This window comes from Nannospalax galili, unplaced genomic scaffold (genome assembly GCF_000622305.1).
Source record: "Nannospalax galili isolate Female #2095 unplaced genomic scaffold, S.galili_v1.0 scaffold202, whole genome shotgun sequence".
Classification (NCBI taxonomy): domain Eukaryota; kingdom Metazoa; phylum Chordata; class Mammalia; order Rodentia; family Spalacidae; genus Nannospalax; species Nannospalax galili.
The window spans coordinates 3680570-3703966 of record NW_008349000.1 but is presented as its reverse complement, the minus strand read 5'-3'; the positions used below and the strand labels follow the sequence as shown (position 1 = coordinate 3703966).

The following is a 23397-nucleotide window of genomic DNA, read 5'->3' as shown; positions in this document are numbered from 1 at the left end:
CCACACACACATACATGCACGGAGACACAGACACAGATATACACACACTGTAAGCCAAATTCACTGCTGGGAGGTGCACGTGGCATCCAGTTCCCTCCTCCCACGGTCCTTGCAACAGCCTGAGAAAAAAAAAAAATTCTCCGAATCCTGTTTTGAAGAATCTTAACGAGTTATTGGACTTACTAACTGAGCTTGGGGTGCGGGTTTACTTACAGACAAGCGGGCCGCCACCCCCATTCACAGCTGATGCCGAAAGTCCACACCCAACATAAAACCTGTGGTTCTGGACAGCCTTACAAAATGGCGAGAGACCAGCCTCGAGGTTTTCTCAGCTTTTATACCCTCAGCCCCTCCCCTGCAAGTGGCTGTGGTCAACCGATTGGCTGGAAGGGGGAAGGGGAGCGACTCCTTTGCAGAGCGTGGGAAGGAGGCGGGTCCTTGGCTTGTCATCACAGAGTCAGAGGAACATCTGGCTCTCTCTCTCTCTCTCTCTCTCTCTCTCTCTCTCTCTCTCTCTCTCTCCCCTCTTTCTTCATTGTCATTGACTTTCCCCTTTTGTTATTTTAGAATCCCCTGTTAGAAGGATTTCCTGATAGGATGTAAAGTAAATTTGTTTAGAGAACTGTACGCTATGACCGACGGCTCTCAGATGCTGAGACTCACAGAAGCCTCTGTGACATCAGAGTTTATAGGCAAGACAGTTGCTGGATAAGCACGCCCTCCACTTCCCAGGCAATCTTCTCTTGGCGATTCTTTATGCTTTTGGAGTATCCTGGATGGTGCTGCCATTGCTCCAGAAATCTGCTCTTAGATGCTGCTAAAACAGACTTCTGATCAATATAAAGAAACGTGTGTGGTGACGATATTTTCTTGAACTTCGCTGTACTCAGAAGAGAAGATGATTTATCCCTGCAAACTCTCAAGTGCCAGAGACTCCCAAAGGGAGCGTGTTGGAGCCTGCTTATCACCCCATTGTATACCCTGACCTGTTTTCTACTCCACGATTTAACTCTGTTGGATCTTGGCATTAACGCTGGCCAAGAACTGGTGATGTTCTCTGAAATGCCCTTCAGGTTCACTGAAAGGGGAAATGACCTACAACAATCATGTGAATCTAATAGCTCCCAGAAGCCAGACCTGTAAAGGAAAGCAAAAAGGACATGCAGCAGCATGATGTCCAAAGTAACTGGCGTCTGGCTTTACCACCTGGGTCTCTAACCTTTAGGTATAAATGCAGCGGCCATTTCCCTCTGCAGCGTTTCACTGGGCACATGACTGAATCAGGGGCTCTTATTATCTAGGGAACATGGAATCACCTTGATGGAGTCTAAATAGCATCATCTGTGGCAATTCCACCTTTTGCTTCTGACCAAAACATTTTCTTCACTCTTTTGAGCAAAAAATAAAATTAGACATCCACAACTATAAAAATCAGTTGTCCTTCAATTCAGACATCCTGGGAAAACCACTAAAATTGTCTACACTTGCACTTGTTTTCTATAAGCTCTTTTTCTTCAACTTATTCCAAACTCAATAGACATTTTAGTTTTCTTAGTGAATAAATGCCTCGGGTATTTCTCATAAATATGGTAAATAAATATTAGTTGAATTTTGTTTTATTTGCCAGTAGTTTTGTGAAAATATCTTCATCCACCATTTAAGACTCTACTTGACTCAGTTCCTTCATTATTCAGTTTTAAGTCAGCTGACTGAGAGTGAAAATAAGGAATGTTCAACAGAGTGGAGAAGAAGAACCAGGCCACTTTTATTCTGGAGAAAAGTGTAATTTATGGAAATTAAATTGATCTCAACATTTTCTGAAAGCTCACTGTATGAGAAGAGCTATTTATAGAGCAATGTATTTCCACAGTTTCCCCCTAACATCTTTTATTTGAAAGGTAACTGCAACTCATTTCTATTACCATACTTAATAGCATATTTTTAGCATCATTACCCAGTTAAAAATCATAGTGTGCCTAAGATTTTAGTTAAGACTATGTAAGTTTTTATTGTTATACGCCATGGCATATAGATGTGTTCTTTGAATAGGTGGCTGATTAACCTTAAATATACAATTATCTACATTCTCCAATGAACTATATTTTGAGTTAATATTGTGGAATGAAGACAAAAATCACTTCCAATTTAGTACTACTCTTAGGCTCATTTCTCTAATAAATGGAGAATAAAAATTAATTTTCTTGTATTGCTCCATTCTGCATCTTTAGCTTTATGATTATATTAAATTGTTCATACACATGATATTTCTATAGGAAAATGGTGTGTTCATATTAGCTGTGTGCATTATGTCATTCCTTATCATCAGTGTGTTTACAAAATGCCACTTGGTTAGGACAGGCACTAAACTCCATCTACAGTGTAAAGTTTTCCACACTTGATACAGATACCACTTGGTAGAAAACTTCATGTTACTGAAATTATGTAGAACATCATTCATGACAAGGCTTCAAAAAACTTTCCTATTAACAAATTATTTTTGGTCTGAGAATGTTTTATGTGGCCCTGGGCATATAGGTATATAAAATAGTTATACAATCAAACATTTATGGATATAAATTCTAAACATATTTTAAAACAGTTCTTTGGAAGGGGCTGGAGAGATGGCTCCGTCATTAAGAACACTGGAGTTCAGTTCCCAGCATCCACATGGCAGCTAACAACTGTCCATAACTCCAGTTTCCAGGGATCAGACACTGTCTTCTGACCTCTGTGGCCATTGCATGGCATGATGCACATACATACATGTAGGCAATATACTCATACACATAAAAATAATAAAATAAAATATTTTTTAAAACCCAATTCTTTGGAATATGTATATATATGTATATAATTTTACTACTTGTCAAAGATGAAAACAAATTTGCCTACTAATAAAATTGATGTGCATGTTTATTTTTACATAATTTATGCTGATTATCTGGTAAGCAGGATGTAACGCATCTTCAACATTTTCAGAGTTGGGGGCTAGAGAGATGTCTCAGTGGTTAAGAACACTCGCTGTTCTTGCACAGGACCAGGGTTCGATTCCCAGCATCCATACAATGGCTAACAACTGTCCATAACATCAGTTCCAGGGAATCCAACACCCTCTTCTGACCTCTGCAGACATTGCATGACATGGATGCACGTACATACATACAGGCAATGCTCTCATACATCTTCAGAGTTGATGGATATTTTGATTTAATGATCATCAATTCTGAGACTGTTTCTTCATCTGAATATACAAAAATGGTTCACAAAGAGCCATTTCACAAATTGTTGGAAGTTGAAGCTGGAGAGAAGGCTCAGTGGTTAAAAACACTGACTGTTCTTGCAGAGGACTCAGCTTCGATACTCAGTACCCAGATGGAGGATAGCAATTGTCCATAACTCCAGCTCCAGGAGAATCTGACTCCCTTGTTCTGACAGCTGTTGGCATTGTATGACATTGCATTATGTACATGCAGGCGATACACTCATACACATGCAATAAAAAAAGTTAAATATTTTTACAAATGTTGGAAGTCTTGTCTCAAACATGAGTCAAAATTTACTTGGTACTTTTAATAAAACTCAAGTCAGCAACTAAAATAGCAGCTTTTAAAATCAAATATTCTAACACAATATAGTCTTAAGATATACTAACTTGAATCATACCTATTGAGAAAGGACAGTAGGAAAATATTCAGTCTTTGTTTTCCACTGTTAAGTCATTGATTATGTTTCTGTAAGAGCAGGAAACTTTTTATGTGCAGTAAAAGCACTACAATTTATGGCATTTGATAGACTCAGATCTAAGCCAAGTGTTTCAGGCAGAATTCGTCAGTGCTGCATGATATGTTGACATGCCCGGTATAAACTGTACATGCTCTGTGCATGCTGTGTGTCCGGGACCAAGGCAACAGGGAACTTTTGAGGTGCAAGTGAGTGAGCACACTAAGAAGTATCTCAAATCGTGATTTCCATTTTGAATTAATTTTTGGTTTCCACATGAACTTTTGGTATTCCAAAAATTTTCATAACACTCAATAAATAACCCCACTGGGGCCTATCATGACATGCAGTTTAGAAGCTGTGATTTAGAAAACCTTGGCTTAAAGAAAGGCCCTTAAATCATAAACTGTGTATCTGATGATTCTCTAAATGTCAGCTTCATTTTCACAATTCTAAATAGGCTACATAGTCTTAAGTGTCTTACAATGCATTTTAAATTAGGTATCTATTGTTCTTGTCTTCAAAATAAAATGATAAGCTTCAAGATAATATGCTCTATTAAAGTTTGTTTTGATATAATAAGCAGTAATACAGAAAGATTGTACGAGTCAGCGTTGGTTCATGAATATAAGGAAACAGAGACTCTCAGGCATCTGGGAACTTGCTCATGTGAACTTGCAGCAATGGTGACAACATGCACAAGACCCATGAGGACTCAGTCAGACAAAACCCAGCATAGAACTAGGGAAATGGCCAGCAGGCCCCAACCTGAGCTGAGGAACTATTGACAACTGATTACTACTGAGTGAGGGAAAATTGATCTTCTTTAAGGGAGTGACCCTGTGTAGGTTGACTAGATTCCAGTGGATGAACTTGATGAGAGACATCTGGATACAAAAGCTTGACTCAGTAGGCCTTAACATATATGACAGAATGCATGAAATCTGGTGGAGGGGTTATAGGGGGTGCATATGGGGGGTCTAACATGAGTAAGATTTATTGTATGAAATGCACAAAACTTCAATAAAAATACATTAAAAGTAAGCAATAATGATAGCAATACAATAAGTAATATTATTGATGTGACATTAGTTCTTGAGAATTGGCTTAGGCCTAATAGACTCAAAATAACCATACCTTCATCTTACAATGAATTGGACAGTGCAATATTATAGTAGTTATCTTGTTATTCATAGGCTTGCTCTGTCTTCCCAAACATTGAGTTTATTTGTTAAAAATGGCATTTAGTCTACTGACATCTTATCATGTGTTTCTCTGGATTCCTCCATCATACATAAAGGCACCCTAAAATCTTGAACTCTTTTGCTAGTAAAGTCTGTTCAATATTGGTCTATAGATTTATTTTACTATTGCTAAATAATTTATCTGAATGTTGTAAAGTTCTGAGGATTTTCCCTTATGGAAAGCAGATGTTTAGTATATATTACAGAATATTATCAAAAGTATTGATACCATTTGTTAACATTTGTGACCCAAATTACCTTTCTTGATAGAGCCGTGGTGCTGTAGCCATACTCTTCATCCACCAATTTCAATAACTTTTTATATGTTTATCTGCTACACAGTCCAACCTACTCAAATCCTTTTTCTTACCACATTGTGAAGCTGAAGCTAAATTCCACATTCCATGTACTCATGCATTTCGCAAGCCACACAGCTAAATAATTATACTGTTATACATATGAAAGTTTGACTTTTAGTTCTTTTATGACAGTTATGTTTCTTTGTAATCTCACTCCATTTTGGCTTAGCATTCCTCACACCCATGAACTAAAAAATGTATTCAATAATGGGACAAAATAGGTGAATAAAAAATCACTTACATTCAAGAGGCACAAAAGCAAGTTTCTGACTTTTGACGAGTCTTTGCAACGTGGTGAAACAGCACTGGAGTTTCCGAGCTGCAACCTCTCACACTCAGGAAGGGGATGACAAGGAAGACTGTGCACAGCCGTTTTTGTAAAGGTAGACTGTTACCTTTTGTGTACAGATGCAGACCAGTCGTTATGATTGATCCTTGCCCGCACCCTGAAGGTGCGCACCTTCCCTTTGAAGCAGTTGTTCTGGTGATAAAGCACACACAGATACTAAGCTCGAGACCTTTCGGAGAGTAATGGGTCACTGTCTCCACAACCTCTTCTCTCTGCCTGCACACCACTGCTTTTCTTGATGTGGGAATCACACTTGTCTAATGGAAGTTTGGCATGATTAAAGATTTGATGAAAGAAATGACATTTTACTTGGAAATGGCTTCATTTTCTATGTGAATTTCTATGACTTTTTAAAATAATTTTCTATGTTTATATATTCCCTTTTGTAAACTGATTATAAGGAAAATTTCTACAAATTCATTTTTTTCTAACCTCTCTAAAACTCTACTTGTCAGATATATCTAAAGTGAGCATTTAGAATTTCTTTAACATGAAGATCTTTCCATATAATTCCTATTCCAATGGACATTTAGCCTTTACATAACCAAATTTACATGGTTTGGCCTTTTCCTTTACAGATATATATGATTCAAAAGAGATCTTTTTTAAATACAAGATTTGCATTAAAGACTTAATTACAATTTAGTACATGGATTATATTACACAGTCTTCCTGTATAAAATTGAATTGTGAAATCAAAGAAACTTAAAAAGTATTCGTCCCAGTATTAGTTGAGTGAGTTAATTTCCCTCAGTCCATCAAAAGTTAATGCCTAGTCTCCACCGGGAGGTTTGCGGGTATAGGGAAACTCACCACCTTTCAAGCAGTTCATTTCTTCTTAGCCAGCATCATTGTTCATAAATCCATTTTGATATTATCCCAAGAAAATATGCCTGTGACTTACATTCATTGTACTATTTACAATTTTATTAATCTGTGAATTAGGAACATTTGTATTAGAAAGTTAGGTCTTTGACTTCGTGCTCATAGATTACAAGAATCTATTCCTATCCTTGACTCTAACGAGGCAGCCATGTGTCTGCTACATGCCAGAGGCTGAGTATACACAGGTGAACACTGTAGCTTCAGGACAGTGCTCCCTTCAGAGGGTCTGGAGGCTGCCTGGCATATACCAGCTGGACTATGAAAAAGTCTGTCTTAGTAGTAACTGACAGTTCTGCAGTGCACACTCTCCTGGGCACCATTCCCACACTTAATGTGTCACCTCGTCTAATCCATAAGAGAGGGACTATTACCATTTCTTCCCCACCCCCCCAAAAAAAGAACCAAGCATGATTCACTAATACTCAAAGTTCCGTAAACAAGAAAGATAATGTTTGAAACTAGACGTCCTAACTTCACACTCCACACATTACACTTAGTCCATTTTCACATCATCAGAACCCTCAGAGTGTAGGACTTAATAGGGACTAGGGCATTAACTACATATTTGTTTCAGCCTGAATAATCAGAGAACAAAAAGCTGTCGTGACTGGGTATTGGTGTAGAAAAGCAGGCAAGGATTATAAACTTCAAATGCAACTAACATGTATCTATCTGGTGGCAGAAAATACAGCTTCTTAACACCTTAGCTCGGAAGTTAATCTTAAATTGGTATGTCAGGGACAGAAAAGGGTAGTTTCTATCTTGTCCATCTTAAAGGGTCACCCTTCTAACGAAAGACAAGTTAACAAGAGAAAAGCAATATAGATATAGAATTTTAGATATCCAATCATAATTTTCATGTGACAACAAAGGGACTTTATGTTGAAGATCCAAAGGTCCAGATTGATGTAACTCTTTTTTTAATTGAATTGTTGTGTATTTCATACAGAACATCTCAGTCAACCTTAATAATCTTTATATACCCTCCCATAGCCCCCCCATTGTAATTTATACATTCTGTCATTTGTTAAGGCCTATTGTGTCAAGTTAGTGTACCCAAACATCGTAAGTAACTCTTTTTAACTTTAGGGAAGAGTGGGCAGCTGGGTGGAAATGACTGGACTAAATCGGTTAGATCTAGTAGTAATAGCTAGGAGGCATCCTCAGCGAGGCTGTCTGTCCACATTCTTGGCTTCCCTCTTTTGCGGGGAGGAGAGGATTTTATGACCTACAATGAAATGAGTTTAGTCAGAGTCTCTCTCTCTCTCTCTCTCTCTCTCTCTCTCTCTCTCTGTGTGTGTGTGTAAGAGAGATGGGGAGGGAGAGGCAGGGAGGGAGGGAGACAGAGGAGGTACACGTTTGCATGTGTGGAGGTTGTAGGCTAATGTCAGGTGTTTCCTCATGCTTGGCTTTCTTCATGGGCTTTGGCATCCAAACTCAAGTACTCTTGCTGTGGGCCTGGCAGTTTACTGGCATCTTCAGTTTTGTAGAGAATTTCTTTTTCCCAATATATAATTTTTATTGAATTTTTACGCATTTCATACCATACATCTTAATCATATTTAGACCCCTCTCTTAACTGCACCCCCCATAGCCCCCTCACCAGTTCATGCATTCTGTCATACATGTTAAGGCCTATCAAGTCAAGTTTATGTACCCAGGTGTCCCTTGGTGTGAGTTCATCCATTGGAGTCTGGTCAGTCTGTCTAGCATCATTTCCTTAGAGAAGATCCATTCTCCCCATCCAACAGTGATCAGCTGCCAATAATTCCTTAGCTAAGGTTGGGACCGTCAACCTTTCCCCCAGTTCTCTTCTGGGTTTTTGTTTGGCTTGAGCTTGCAGGTGTCTTGTGCATGCTGTCACCACTGACCTAAGTTCTTATGAGCCACCTAGAAAATTCTGCTTCCTTGTGGTCTTTATAGTCAACTCTTACATGAAATTGTGGAGAAAGGCAAAATAACATTTTTAGGTTTTTTTGGATGTTCTTTAAAGGATTCTGATTTCTCTTCCTCTCCTAAGGGGAAGAGGAATGCTAGTTTCTGTGGTTCTTGAACAGAAAGAAGAGGCCGAGGTTGAAGAACGAGAAGAGAGAAGGGTAGGGAAAATTTGAAGTAAACTTTACGATCCTTTTTCTGAGTCTCAGCAATATATTTTTAAAGAACTTTTCCTCCTCTTATACTTAAACTGCACTGAGTGGACTTTGAACTCTTAGAGCCAAAGATCCAGCTTATGACAAAGTTTTGATTATTTACATTATTTTGAGTTTTGCCTACAAAAGAAATCTGAGTATTATAAATTTATTTTTGAAATTCTAGGTGCAAAATAAAATAGGTGAATGTGGGAATTATCTACTGCTTCTTAGAGCAACCCTGTCCTCTGAGAAGTCCACATAATTATTGAATTTACAATTAGGTACTTTTTATTTTTATTTTAAAAAATATTTTATTATTTTTACTTTATGTGTGTGCATGTATTGACTGCATGTATGTAAGTGCACCTGTGCCCTGCAATGCCTGTGGAGGACAGAAGAGGCCAAAGGAGCCCCTGGAACAGGAGTTAGGAACAGTTGTTAGCTGCCATATGGGTGCTGGGATTCGAACCCCAGTCGTCTTCAAGAACAGCCAGTGCTCTTAACCGCTGAGCCGTCTCTCCAGTCCCAACAATAAGGTATGTTTGTGAAAGATGAGGACAGCACAGTATCCTGTCTGCACCAGAATTAGCACTGAGGAGGCAGGCGTCGACCAAGTGACCTTTCCCAGCGGGTGAAGGTACCTTTTGCTCTGCATGTCTCAGAAGTGAGCATTTCTCTTGTCAGTTCTGTCAGTCTGCAGAGTGAAAACAAAGGCCCTTCTAATCACTTCTGCCCTAGATGCGTATACTTTTACTATTGTGACAGCAAGACAGAATAGGGTTGAACATCCCCACTGGAAGAAAAAGATGTAGTAAACAGACAACAGGGAATTAAGATATTTGTAGAAGAGGAGGAAAAAACAAGCACTTGGGAGGAAGAAAAACCAAATAAACAATAGGAATGTAGAGCATGAAGAAGCCCATCGATTATTAATAGGAAAGAGAGAAAATAATGCACAAATATTCACTCCTCCACAGTAGAAGAATCGTGTGCAGTTTTTATTATTCCCAATATTACTTTTTAACAAATCACCTTTCCACCAGTGTCTGAGTCTTCATTTGTTTGTTTTCCTTACTAGGCAAATTTTGCCATGATTACATTTTTAAGCCCAAGTACAATTTTGTTTGAGACAGAATGTATAATTTCTTCTTCTAGGAAGTATCAAACTCTCTGGTGGGAGGAGAGCACCGTTGGTGATGATTGGAGGCTCTCTCTCTCTCTCTCTCTCTCTCTCTCTCTCCATCTCTCTGTCTCTCTCTCTCTCTCTGTCTCTCTCTCTCTCGTCAGATGCTGGGAATTGAATCCAAGGCCTTGCATGAGCTGGGCATGTGCTTATCACTGAGATGTGCTCTTAAGAGCATTTCCCAGTACCAAGCATGATTCAAGACTCTGATTGTGGCTGGTCCAGGGGTCTCCATCAATGTTCTCTGAAGTTTAGCTATCTCCTCTTCTTGTGAGAGGGTTCTGTGCCTGTGTTTGGATTTCACAGAACTGGATTCCTCTCTCATGATGACTGGTTTATGGTAGCTCTGAACATGAGCTATTGAGTATAGCACTTTCTGCCTTTCCAGCCTTGGATGAGTATGGGAATTCTGCCATATCCCCCTACTACAGTGTCCTTTCCCAGGGAGCAGAGTCCTTGCACCCAAGCCCAGGAGCTAAGGACAAGGTATCTTGGAGATCACATATTTGATGGCTACTCATGCGCTTTGTTATGAATGACCTAGTTTAAGGTGTGGACCCTTCCTTACAGTGACCAACCATGGCTGTATGTCCTCAAACATGTAGTCTTACTTGAATGTCCCCTTCTCTAGATCGACCCTCTATTCACCTTCATTTTGTACCAGAGTTGCTAAGCTACCATTTTCCTGTCATTCTTACATGACAAAAGTCTTGAAAGGTGAAACACTTGTGGTTTGACTACAATTTTGTTTCAAATCTTAAGATATACAGACATCACTTTTTAAATTTTAATTTTTATTGTAATCAAAATCTTTTCCATAGAGAAGGCATGCTTTCAGTTCTCCTGGTCTGTGTTTCACTGGGATTGGGGCAGGATGGTGCAGAGTAAATCTGTATATATTAATTCAGTGATGGAAACTCATCTTTGCCTTGAGAAAATGATACGTTAGTTGAATTTGCAGGTTTTCCTCCTAGGTTTATAATCCCTGTCTACTTTTCTGCATGATCACCCAATCACATGGCCTTTTGTTCTCTGATTACTCAGGTTGAAGTAAATATGAAATTAATGTCCTAGTTCGCATCAAGCCCTATGCTCAGAGTGGAGAATACCGAGTGTACTTTGTGCTTCCCACATGCAGCCCTGGGCGTGCAGAGTAAGTTAAAGGAAAATTGTTAAGTGAGCTAGAAAACTATCTTTTAATGAAGGATAAGCTAACAGTAGAAACATCCATTTAATTACACATTCAAACATTACTATCAACCTACTTACACATTGCTGGGCAGCTGTGTAAGCCATGATAGAATTGTTTCTAGTTTGGAAAAAATAGGTGTTGTCTGTCTGCCTCTCATTAACTTCTGGTCAAAATGAATACAGAAATTTGTGATATGCTTCAGTCACAACAGGTATTTGACAGAATATGCCAAACTGTGATGGCCTTTCTTCAGTCAAATAGAGTGAAGTGTCTGGTAAAACCTTTGTGCATTTTTCTAGGTGGTTATGGTCTTTCAGTTTTATGTCTATTCTTTATATACTACACGTTTTACATATACACATTATAATGATCTTCTACTAGATTAAAACTTTTCTCCATTTCTGTATAGAGTCTGTTCACAAATGTCTCTGAGTTTTAGTAGATAAACTTACTAGTATTGCTGCTGTGTTCTTTCTATTTTTTGTTTTTCTGTTTTGTTTACTATGTCCTTTTCAATGGGGTAGGTCATAACAATGATAACCTGTATGTCTTTCTGTACCTTGAACTAAATCTTTCTGGATTGAGGGAAATATTCTGTATCTGATACTGTTCAACAAAGCGATCATTAGCTACAGGAGACTTTTGAGTACTGGAAATGTGGGTATTGAGACTGAGGGGCTGGATATTTAAATTTAAATTGAGTTAACATAGCTGTAAATTTAAATAGTCTCATGTGACTGTTGATTACTGCATTGGATATTTTAGTGACAGCTTGATTTTATCATTGTGGTGATCCATTTAGCATTCTTTGTGTGTATGTGTATGTGTGTGTGTGTGTGTGTGTGTGTGTATGTGTGATGGTAAATTTCCCTTTATAGATAACAAATTGGCCTAAAGCAATAGCTTTCCCACACTGTGTGTGTGTGTGTGTGTGTGTGTGTGTGTATTTCTTTGTTTCTTAGTCTTTTCTGTGATGAGTTTGTCCATGCAGACAGTAGCGTCTCTAACTGTCATGATCACTACACCGTTTTGATGAGTCTCCATCTGTGGTGATGTATGTGACCTCTTTGTCTACCTTTGTTCTTCTTTAAAAATCTGTCTTCTTTAGCCTTTGTTTGCTCCTTTTGGGCACATTTTATACTATTTTAAAAGAATAGTGAGATTTTCCCTGCCTTGCTACTGCTGTGAGATTTATCTGTGTTTCCTAAAATCAGGCTTCAAGAAACTCCTTTGTATTTCAAATTAGTCAGTTTATTACGATAGTTAATTTGTGTAAGATTATGCCTTTTACAAAAGTCCTCTGTAGAGAGCAACTAATAATCCATAAACTGTGAAAAACAGCGAGAAAATATGAACTATCCAGAGAACAAAAGTATCTGACAAGGGAAACTGGATGATTCAAATATGATTTAACTCAGGTTTCCACTCCAGCTGTTTGACAGACAAAGCGAATTGGAATTAGAGTACCAAAGACCAAAGGATATACCCAACAGATCACAAAGTGCTAGGCAGAGGTATAAAGCAAACAAGGTAATAAATATACAATCCTGTGACTAAAACTGTGCTCTCCTTGTGGTAGGCCATGTTGCAACACTACACATTAGACACATACACACACACACACACATACACACACACCCCTAGCAAATGCAGAGAAATCAGTCTGCCTATAAATTTGGCAAGAGTCTAAGGCAAGAAAAAGCATTGCCTGAGGATCCATGATGCCCAGTCAATCCTCACACGGGTATGCAACACCACATGGTTCAAAACATCCACAGTTTATTTTATAATGCTGGATAATGCCGTAGGCCCTGGCAGGTGATCTTAATACTTAACTAGGAATCCAGCTTAGCCCACACTTTAAATTATTCTCACATAATAAAGATCCAAACGATACTCATTTATAAGGCCTTCTTAAGTAAGAGCCAAGAAAAGCTTTAGATAAAATCAAGTTCATAAAGACATTAATCACGAATGTTCCATACTGTTGCAATGTTAAATGACCTCACACTTCTAGTATCTAACACAACATACTGATTCGGTCTCTCCATGGATTACTTCAAATTCTTCACATACAGATTAGCCTCACTTAGAAACAGTAGTAACATACTATTTTAGAAAATATTTAATTAATTTATTTTTATATGTATGAGTGTAAGCCCACATCCATGCAAGTGTACCCATGTTGTATAATGCCAGAGGAGGTCATAAGAGGGCATCAGAATCCTTGGAACTGGAGTCATGGACAGCTGTCAGTCACCGTGTAGGTGCTAGGAACTGAACCTGAGCCTTCTGTAAGAGCAGCCAGAGCTCTCAACAGCAGAACCATCTCTCCAGTTCCTAATAAACTGTGTGTAAAATGGTTACTCTGTGATTAGCTTGGCTTGGACTGAATCCCTGATCCAAATTTTTCTAGGTCTGCAGCCTTGGAGCAATTTCCTGTTGATCTTTGTGCTGGATAGCTTTAGTGTCAACTTGACACAACTGGGTCAAAGGAGCCTCAATTGGGGAATTGTCTCCATAGGACTGGCCTGTGGCCGTGTCTGTGAAGCATCTTCTTGATTGTTGAGTGATGTGGGAGGGCCCAGCCCACTGTGGGTGATACCACCCCTGGGCAGATGGGCCTGTGTTGCATAAGAAAGCAGGTTGAGCATGGGCCAGGAGAGTACGCCAGCAAGCAGCATTCTTCGTGGCCTGTGCTCCAGCTCCTGCCTCCAGGTTCCTACCTTGGGCTCCCTGATGAACTGTGACCCAGGAGATGTATGATAAAATAAACCCTTTCCTAGCAGTCTGAGAGTTTTGTCATAACAATGGAGAAACAAACTAAGACAATCTTCTAACTCAGTTTCTTCATCTATAGATAGTAAGATAGATACCCATCTCACAGTTATCTTAAAGAATGAACAAGTTTCTACACAGGAAAATAAGAAAAAGAAACTGCCTTAACTATAGCATCTCTTCAGTAATAATTGTTACTGTTTCCTCAAACTTGGTAGGACCCCTTTGTCTTACTGGCTGTGGCCTGGATTTAGGGTCATGTTGATATATACATGTCTATACAGTAAGGTGTCTTCAGCACCATCCGAAAAACAGTGAAAAGAAGATGTGGGAGAGGTCATACAAATAGGCCAATTACACACACACACACACACACACACACACACACACACACACATTAATAGGAAAAAGTACAGATTGAAAAAATTATGAGCATTTTTACTCTTGGGGCTGGAGCGATGGCTCAGTGGTTAAGAGTACTGTCTGCTCTTGCAGAGAACCTGGGTTCGGTTCCCAGCATCCACATGGTGGCTAACAACCATCTGTAACTATAGCTTTAGGGGATCTGATCCTCTCGTCTGATCTCCACAAGCATTGCATGACAGGGGTTCACTTATATGAGGCAATACACTCATATGCATAAAGTAATTATAATACAATTTTAAAAGAAGAAATGAGTCTTTTGTGATGCTGAAATTCTAAGAAAAATTTTAAGTATTCCAAAGAGTAAAGTTTTGATCTTTAAGTACCTGAAGACCTTGTCTTTGTTTTGTTTTTTGTTTTGTTTGTTTTGTTTTGTTTGAGGGACGAACATATGATTTAGAAATTAAGGTGCAGCCTGAGAAGAAATCCTCACTGTGCACACTTAGTTATGTCCTGGGTTATTTCCAGGACTTCCATAACTTAAAGTGCATTCACACAGCAGGCAGTGCTTTTCTACTGCAGCCTTTGTGCAGTGAGCACAGTGCATTCGCCCATGTTCTGCTTTATAGATGATTACTACGGAGGCTCAGGGACTCTCAGTGACTCACTCACAGTCAAATAACAGACTTAGTCAGGGTAGGGCCAGACTTAGACCCAAGAGTCCTTTCCCTTGCTTGGGATTGTCACTTGTCATCAGCAGCCTACCTCAGCCCAGAAATGAACAGCCTGCTGGCCGACCCTGTATGAATGTATACCCCTGAGCTCAGGGTGACTCTGTAACAAAAGTCCTGCTTACTTTCCCTTTGATTGTGTTGCCTCTGGACTTTTAAGCTCACAGTTGGTGGCAGCTTGGTCAGATTAAGTGGGACCAAGTCTTGTGCAAACCAAAAGGGTGTAGATTGGATTAAATCCTTTGCAAAGCAGATTTAAACCTGATTGTGTAAGCGTCAACATGCACCAAGAGGCTTTGTTCTTAAACATTTATAAATATTTATAAATATTATTTAATATCATTTTTTCTACTCAATAGAACATGGAGGGAAGTTGTTAAAAGTACTCGACCTTTAAATGCAGAGTGTTTAAATTAATTCATGTTATTACTTCGGTTTCACAGCTGAGTTGTCTTGTAAATAAAACTTTCCCTCATTAAAAATGAAGGCAATCTTGCAGTTCCCTACAGGTCTCATATCTTTTACACTGTGTTATGCTTCATACGTTGGCCTGGAACTCAAGGGATTCTATGCACAATTGGTGAATTAAACCAGAAATAATTACCTGTGGCATTGTGTCACAACCTCAACGATGGAAACATTCTATTAATTTCTTTTGCAATAATTAGAAAATTTTAAGTGAAATTTTCAGAAGTATGTAAAGTTTAATAGACCAGTATTTACATTACTTGTGTTATTCAAATTACACACATATATCTTTGATAAACTGAATTATGAAGTTCTCTTTCTCTTTCTGAGTATGTGTGTGTGTGTGTGTGTGTGTGTGTGTGTGTGTGTGTGTAAGTGAATCTTTTAGTTTTTATTTGTCTTATATGTCTGATATTTATAATCACTTTTGGTATAGAAAAACTTTAGCCTCAAGAATTTCTTTTAATATTTGAGCAATGGTATGCTTTTTACCATGGCTGTTCCACAGAAGCAAGATTAAGCATGCAGTCTTTCTCTGGGTAGCTCTATCGTCTCTACTCAGTTCCTGTGTGTTTTCATATGCTCAGCAAGCTTCCTCTTCACCCTTATCGCTTTTGAAGATTCCTCATTTTTATAGTCTTTGTTTCTCAAACTTCTGCATTTGCCTTTTCTCACTTTTTTCTCAGTCATACAGCTTTCTTCGCCCACAGCGGGGTCAGCTCTAGCCTTCACGACTTCAGCATGACCATCTTGGACCGCCTGAGGCACGTGTATTCTTCCTTCACCGTGGCCAGGTTCCATCAGTACCCACCCAGTGGGTGTCCGTGATGGAAACGCTTGGCCATCCCTGATGCTTCTTACTGTCACGTTGCACTTCCGCTGAACTCCGAAGACGCTAGATATGTCTTTAAGTCCAACACCTTTTATAAAATCGCTGCTGCCAATGCTTGTGTTGAGAAATTTCATATCTTCCATCGGAATAACCCCACAGCCCTGCTCTTCTAATTCTTTTTTTGATTCCCTATTGCCTTTACATTTTCTCGCCAAACAATGCTGACCACACACGGACGAGGTAGTTGCAATCCTAACTCTCCTTTTATCCTACCTTCTCAGGTGCCATGGTGCGTCTTTGGTTGTGATCCTTGCTCCTAATCACAGCTATGACTCAGAGCCATCAAATGCTAGTGCCCATCGATAATGAAGTCTTTGAATATTTTGGTTTTTATATTGGGAATGATTTCTCAAACGTTCTCTGACTGTTTCCTCCATGAATCTGTCAGTTGCTACCTTCCTCTGTGAAGTCATGCCACAACCGGCTAGGGAGGAGTATGCATTGTTTCTATAAAAACTTCATTTAAGCCTTAGCATATTGGGCTGTAACTATGTGCTTGTATATCTGCCCCTTTATTACAGAATTAGAACAAATTCCTTTTTATCTTTTCAACTCAGTAGGGTCTACTATAAGGATAAGTCCTTAATTGCTGATGAAATAAAGTATCAGTTAATTAATCTCCCATGATAAACTAATCAAACTACATTTCCACATTTTTATGATAGAAATCGAAATTGTCTCTGAAGATTACATTAATTTCTCAAACAAGACTTTTGTCTATCTTCATTTACAAGTGGTCTACCAGTCAGCTTATCTATCTACATGTTTATCTGTTTTCCTCAGCTCAGGCTGGTAAAAATAAACATGAGAAAGTATGTTTCGTAACTAAGAGACATTAGTTCGTCACATTTCTAGAGGCTTGACAATCTAAGATGAAGAGAGCAATTTGTTTCCGATGAGCCTTCTGGCCGTCTTCTTGATGAGCGAGGATGAAGAGGAGCAAGTTTTCTGCTCTCTTCTCATGAGGTTGTGAAGCCAGCACTGTCACTGTCTCATCTGCACATGTTATCTCAAAGGTTCCCATCTTACTGTAGCATCTCATTGAATTTTCATAGCACTCACCAATTGAAAAACATCTTTTCCAACACATTGTGCATCATCTTTTTTAAAAAAATGTTTGTGATATTATCTAAACTTTTTTTTTGTCCTTGCTGTCTACCTTGTTTGAGTTTTTTTTTTTTTTTTTTTTTTGAGACAGGGCCTCTCTGTAGCCCCAGCTGGCCTGGAACTTACTACTATAGACCAGGGTGATCTCAGACTCACAGATATCTGCCTGCTTCTGCCTCCTGAGTGCTGGAATTAAAAGCATGCACCACCATGCCTGACTTATCTAAGCTTTTTGAAGAAAGACATGTTTATTTATTTTTTATCCCATACGCTAGGTACTAATAGTGCTTTACACAAAGTAGTCCCAAATCAGCAATTGTTGAAACAAGAGCAGAAGCAGTTAAGAACTCCATAGCGCTGTGAGCGGTGGTACAGTCTGACTCCTTTCCTACTGTTTGTGTAGGCCTCTGAACTTCTGGTGGAGTGGTGGCTGTCTGTTGAAGATGCTTTCTGTGACATGGTGTGGTTCAGAAGCATGTGGTCCTCAGCTCTGTGAACCTCTGCAGCATAACATCTAGTTGTAGCACTGGCTCACATGTGAGGCACTCTTGAAATGTGAATGTTTTCTGTTTTTTGGAGGCTTTAGTGTGACCTTGCAGATGTTCAGCCAGTAGCAGTAAGACACAGTTGAAAGATCGTGCTTTAGAAATGCTGGCCATTTACCAGTGCTGTGAAGATTAGAAACTTCCTAAGACTCTTAAAGGCTGTTTCTTCACCTAGAGGATGGGTAGTAAAACCTCTTTCATCACAGTAGAGTTGTTGTAAGTATTTAATGACACACTTGTGGAAATTCCTTGGCGTAAGCTGGTCCTCAAAAAAGGTCAATTAGCTTCTTCCAACTGATACTAAATATGGTGATTCTTAGCAGAGTCAAATAGCACTGTCTAGCCCAGTACTTCTCTGACTCCCAAGTTTTAAAATTTGTGTGAATGGAACATATGCATTAAATTTTGAATAGATTTATTTTCTCATGATTACTGTTTCAAAATAAACTAATTACATAATTTAATCTTTTAGGGGCTAGCTAAAAGTTAAGATGATTTCTTGATAAAGTAGATGGTTAGCTTCAGTGAATTCCTAGTAGACAAGGTATGAAAGCCTTAGGTTCTGGCTCACCAAAACAGGGATACATTTTTAAAAATGCATCATGAGGCAGTTGTGTCATTATACAAACATCAAATGGTGCACCTGCACCCACAAAGGTAGATATAGAATATACAGGATTATTAGACAAAATTCTTAAAGGAGTGCTGTCTTATATGGGGTCCACCATCAACTAGCGTACTGTTCCACGATATACTTGTTTTGAGAACCAGTAGCTGTAGCCTTCAGTGTATGTGTTATCTTCATCCTCAAACGGAACTATTTGAATATGGGTGCATATTAGCTATGTAAGTGATTTCAGGTCATTTTTGTTGAAATTTAACATTAAAGATATTTCAGTTTTAGGGTCAAGGATGAGGTAGAGATTGATGGCAATGTGGTTTGAGGTTGATTCCATTTGGTTTCCTGAAGAGTTTGACATAAATTGTAAAATGATTCATCTCTCAGTAGTAAATGTGTTTGTTTTCTTTCTGAATTTGGGCTCCATAGCTCCAGCAAAGACCTGAAGCCTTCTGATGCTACAGCAGGCCTTTTGAAAAGAAATTTATTATTTTCTGTACTTCTCTTTATGGGAAAAGTCAAGCCAGTTCCCTGACAAAGGAATATGTCAAGCAACTGGGTTTCAAACTCAGAAAAGGTAGAGGGATTGAATAGAAAAAGAAAATTGGTGCTGGGCTCAACAACGCTTACTGATGCAATATTGCCTTTAGGTTCACAGATTCTACATGGACTATTGTGGTTCATGCCATTTAAACCACATGTTGAACACTTTCCATGTTCCAAGCACTGTCTTATATGGAAGTACTGGGCAAGTAAATATAAAGAAATCCTGGTTCATGCTCATAAACTACTTAAATTGCTGTGTATTTCTGGGTATATTTGTATGGGGATGGAAAAGAAGAGTTAAATCAGCAAATGAAATATTACAAGATATCAAGAGGTAGAGAGATAACATGAGAAAGTTTTCTCCTGAGCAGAGCAAGGCCACAGCTAGTTGGGAACATGTCAGATGGAAAGCAACTTTGCATCTGGCCTTCCAAGGGAGAAGGATGAGTCAGCATCCCACTGCCAGAGGGAAGGCAGCACAGGGTCCAGGAAGTAAAGGATTTACTTAATCCAATGTAGACACTTTAAATAAAAAGAAAGCAAATTAAACATTTGGTTTGACTTACAGTACCTAACACAGGTGTGACTTTTACTTCTATAATTAAAAGTGATGAAAAAGGAAGGTCAACATTTTTATCTCTAGTTTTCCTTATATTCATTAAACCTTTCTGAGTTTCTCAAGGCTAGTATTAATGATATCTTAGATGGTTCTTTCTGTGAGGGGTATGTCACAGCACACCTCCCCCCAACCCCAAGCCTTTACCCAGTGCTGAGTGGGGACTAGAGTTAGGCTGGGAGGCAGTTAGGTCATTTTATTTAAGAAGCGTCTCAAACTTAAGGTCATGTAAATGTTAATCTTGAACTTGCAGGATGCTGAGAAACAGTGCATCCTTATATTATGAATCTGGATACTTACTCCAGGCTCCACCTCTGTCCACTTTAGAAATCAGTAATACTCTCAACTTGTGGAAGACGTGTATGTCTCAATCATTGTCAGATATTTTCTGGGGGTCATATTTGTTTTTGGTTAAGATACAATGTAATCTAACCACAATGACAGCATATTTCTTTTTAATGTATAATGCCTGGAGGAACAGTCAATGGCACAGCCTTATTTTCTATTCAGAATAACCACAAACTACACATCTGTGTGATTGGTTAAGATATTTGGGGAGGAAGATTTGGGCAGAGGTGTGGCAAGAATCTGTTGTGGGTGAGAGACATTGGAGAGATGGGTGGACATTGGTGTTAGGAAGAGATGGGGCATGTGGGAGCTCCCTAAAGGTGAAGAATACTTCTGTTTACAGTGTATCTGACTTCCAGGCTTTTGCTGCACCAAAGAGGAAGACTGTGTGATATATATCTTGAGATTGATATGACAGATTTTTTTAGATACGTTTCCCTAATCCTTATAAAAATGTTCCAAATAATCTCTAATGTGTTTGTAATTTATTTTCATTTTTCAAAACTAGCCAATCTTCTTGTTTTAAATTCTTCATTCTGTGTATCTTTGCTAACACCACCTCTCCGTCACCCTACTTTATTCTGTGCTCTTGGGCTTTGAAAGAGGAAATGCACATGTAGAATTTTCATTTGTGCAGTGTGGCTACAAGACATTCATTAGCTGACTGTATCAGTTAGTGCAAGATCCCAAAGCCACGTCATATATGTTGTTTATCTGCTAAAGAACAGCAATCTTGCTGACACATGACTAGCAGTCGACTTCAATCCCTGGAATCACATGGGTCTCATATTCAGTGATATGCCAACAGCATGCTTCTCCATATTTTTTCTGTCACGTACTATAAATGTTGGCACATGTTAGTAATGACAAATTAAGCTGCTCAGTTTAATGACTCACCAACTCTTGCTAGGCTGTGTACTTTAGTTGTACTTAATGTTTAGTAACCTTCAGTGGTGGTTAATAACATTAACTGAGCTTTGTAAATATGGAACCAGATTTAGTCAGATTCCTTGGTTGGCCTCTAGTCACATGCCTAGTATCACAAGATTCCACACCTGCCCCCTCCAGGGTCTCTACTTTTAGATACTGCTTCAGGGATGCATATGATTGGCCTTGAAGGTTATTCAGAATGCCTCCAAGTGTGACACCATGCACGTATTGAGATTTGACTCATCAATGCACAATCCTTACCAAGTGAATTATATTGTGTGTGCTATTTATTTTGTTCAAGAAACTAGTTCAGAGATATTCATAGAAACATGACAAGGAGGATTTTATGTGGCGCTGTGATAGAGACCATTGCAATGGGTCTTCTACTTGTATGAGCCCATTGGGCTCAGTTCTGAATACAAAATAGGAAATTGGGAATTTATACATGAGAAACTAACAAGATTCTTAATGAAGACAGGCCAACGTGATCAGACAGACCTCCCCGGATGAGGTGGAAGAGGAGGAACCTGAGCAGAAAGTGTACAGGTTTCTTGCTAACCTGGGTTATCAGTGAAGTTTATTAAAATTGAATTTTCCAAACAAGTCCATAGAGGGACTTTGGAGAAAATTCAGGAACGTTATGAAAGTTTGCCTAAGGAGAGCCTCTCTCAATTTTTGAATACTATTTTGATGCTAGACAGCAGGTATGGGGGATGTGGAGTGATTTTCTTTCCCTATTTCTCTCTTTCCCTTCCTCCCTCCTCCAGGAACCTGCTTAGATGTAAGTTACACTGAGGGAAGAAAGTAGTTCAGCTGCAAATTTATTCCCTGCCTATTGTGATTTCCGCATCTCATGCAACTGAGGCATCTAGGAGAGAAGAACTGTCCTTTAGAGCTACTCCTTCGCCAGTGTCCATGAGCACTGCATAATGCCGCTGGCAGAGTTCCTTCCCGAGACCTAAGGCTCGAATATTCTCACCCCGTTATTTATTGTTGTCATGAAGCCATTAGCTTTTTCTATTAGAAATATGCTTATGCTGAAGGTGTTACAGCTGGATGTGTGTGCTCCCGATTCTCATTATGTGCTGCGGGCCTCTCCCTATAAATCTCAGCGTTGAGTTACCAGCTTTCTACTTGTTGGCCCTAATTGGAAAGTTCTCTGCTATATACAGGTACAAAATGTACTATCAGAGCTTGAATTTCTGACCCTTATTAACATTGCCTTTGTGACTTATTCCCTCCATTCTAGTTCCATTGGAAATTCAGCTGAAACAAATTTCCCAGCTTTATATACAAAGTGAGCTTACAGAAGAACTCATTATACATCATGCTCTAGCCAAGAGTGGCTGGTACTTTGGCCATTAGAGAATGTTAAATTGTCCTTTAATAATTAATTACTTGCATACCATTTTTAACTTAATAATTCAGAAAATTTTCATGAAATTTTCAGCAGTTTTAAACTTATTTTACTCTTTGAAAATCCAAGTGTCAGGCATACAATATAAAAATCCACAAAGGGTTTGCAGGGAGTAGTGTTATAATTTCCTAAAACTTCCCTTCACTTCAGATGGACTTTACTGGACAAAGATCAGTGTGTATAGGAGATATGGTGAATGCTTCTGACCTAATTCATCCATCAGAAAAAAATGATGTTTCCCTGATATAATCTTTTTTGTTTCTCACTAAAGTCCTATATTCACACTGAGACATGTCACAGGAGGCTCTCACAATATCCCCTTTAAGAAAGAGTACTGCCTATACAGCTTGCTCAGAAATTCTCAGACACCCAAAATGTGCCTGTTCTAGGTATTTACATATTATTAATAATAACTTAATTAGAAGCCAGCATTGCTCACACAGACTCATCTTAAGAGTATACTTAGAAATACAGTGTTTTCAGTATACACTGAAATATTTAAGCAGTCATGTCACCAATTTCAATTAAATAACATTGTGATAGAGTTGTGTGGGATCTTCTAATTGAGTTTTATTCTCCTCATATTTTTATTTATTTTCATACTAAAAACTAATTTGAGCAATTTTAAATACACAAAACTTGAACGTCACAAGTTCATGAAATAAACTAATCACAATTTTAACAGTTTGAAATTGTCTAGAATTATGATATTTCTATGAAAATAACCATGAATACTTAATTATTGCCCTGAATCATGCAAGTGCTAAGCTTCCTACAGGTAGTACATTTTATTTTAAAATGGCCTATAAGAAATTCTTATTTTTGAGATGAAGAAAATTCTTGAAATTTGAGATTTTCAAGTTCACATGGTTAATCAAGGCTTGACCCAAGAAGGCAAAATCAATTCTTTAAATATTCTATTAGTAATTTTCAGATTCCTGAGAATTTAAACATTTCCTAAATACTTTTTTCA

The 23397-nt window shown here is 38.6% G+C and overlaps 2 protein-coding genes across 9 annotated transcripts in view; one reads left to right on the top strand and one right to left on the bottom strand.

The window, feature by feature from the left end:
• Positions 1–16379, bottom strand: part of LOC108491454 — a 32102-nt gene extending 15723 nt beyond the window's left edge. The window contains exons 1-2 of the mRNA XM_029569880.1: positions 16008–16379; positions 11624–11742 (exon numbers count right to left, since the gene is read on the bottom strand). Of these exons, the coding sequence (XP_029425740.1) occupies positions 11624–11742; positions 16008–16379 (491 nt within the window). The remainder of the gene's footprint in view (positions 1–11623; positions 11743–16007) is intronic.
• Slc16a7 (solute carrier family 16 member 7) overlaps positions 1–23397 on the top strand; it is a 170965-nt gene that overhangs the window by 14951 nt on the left and 132617 nt on the right. The gene's annotated exons all lie outside the window — the stretch shown is intronic.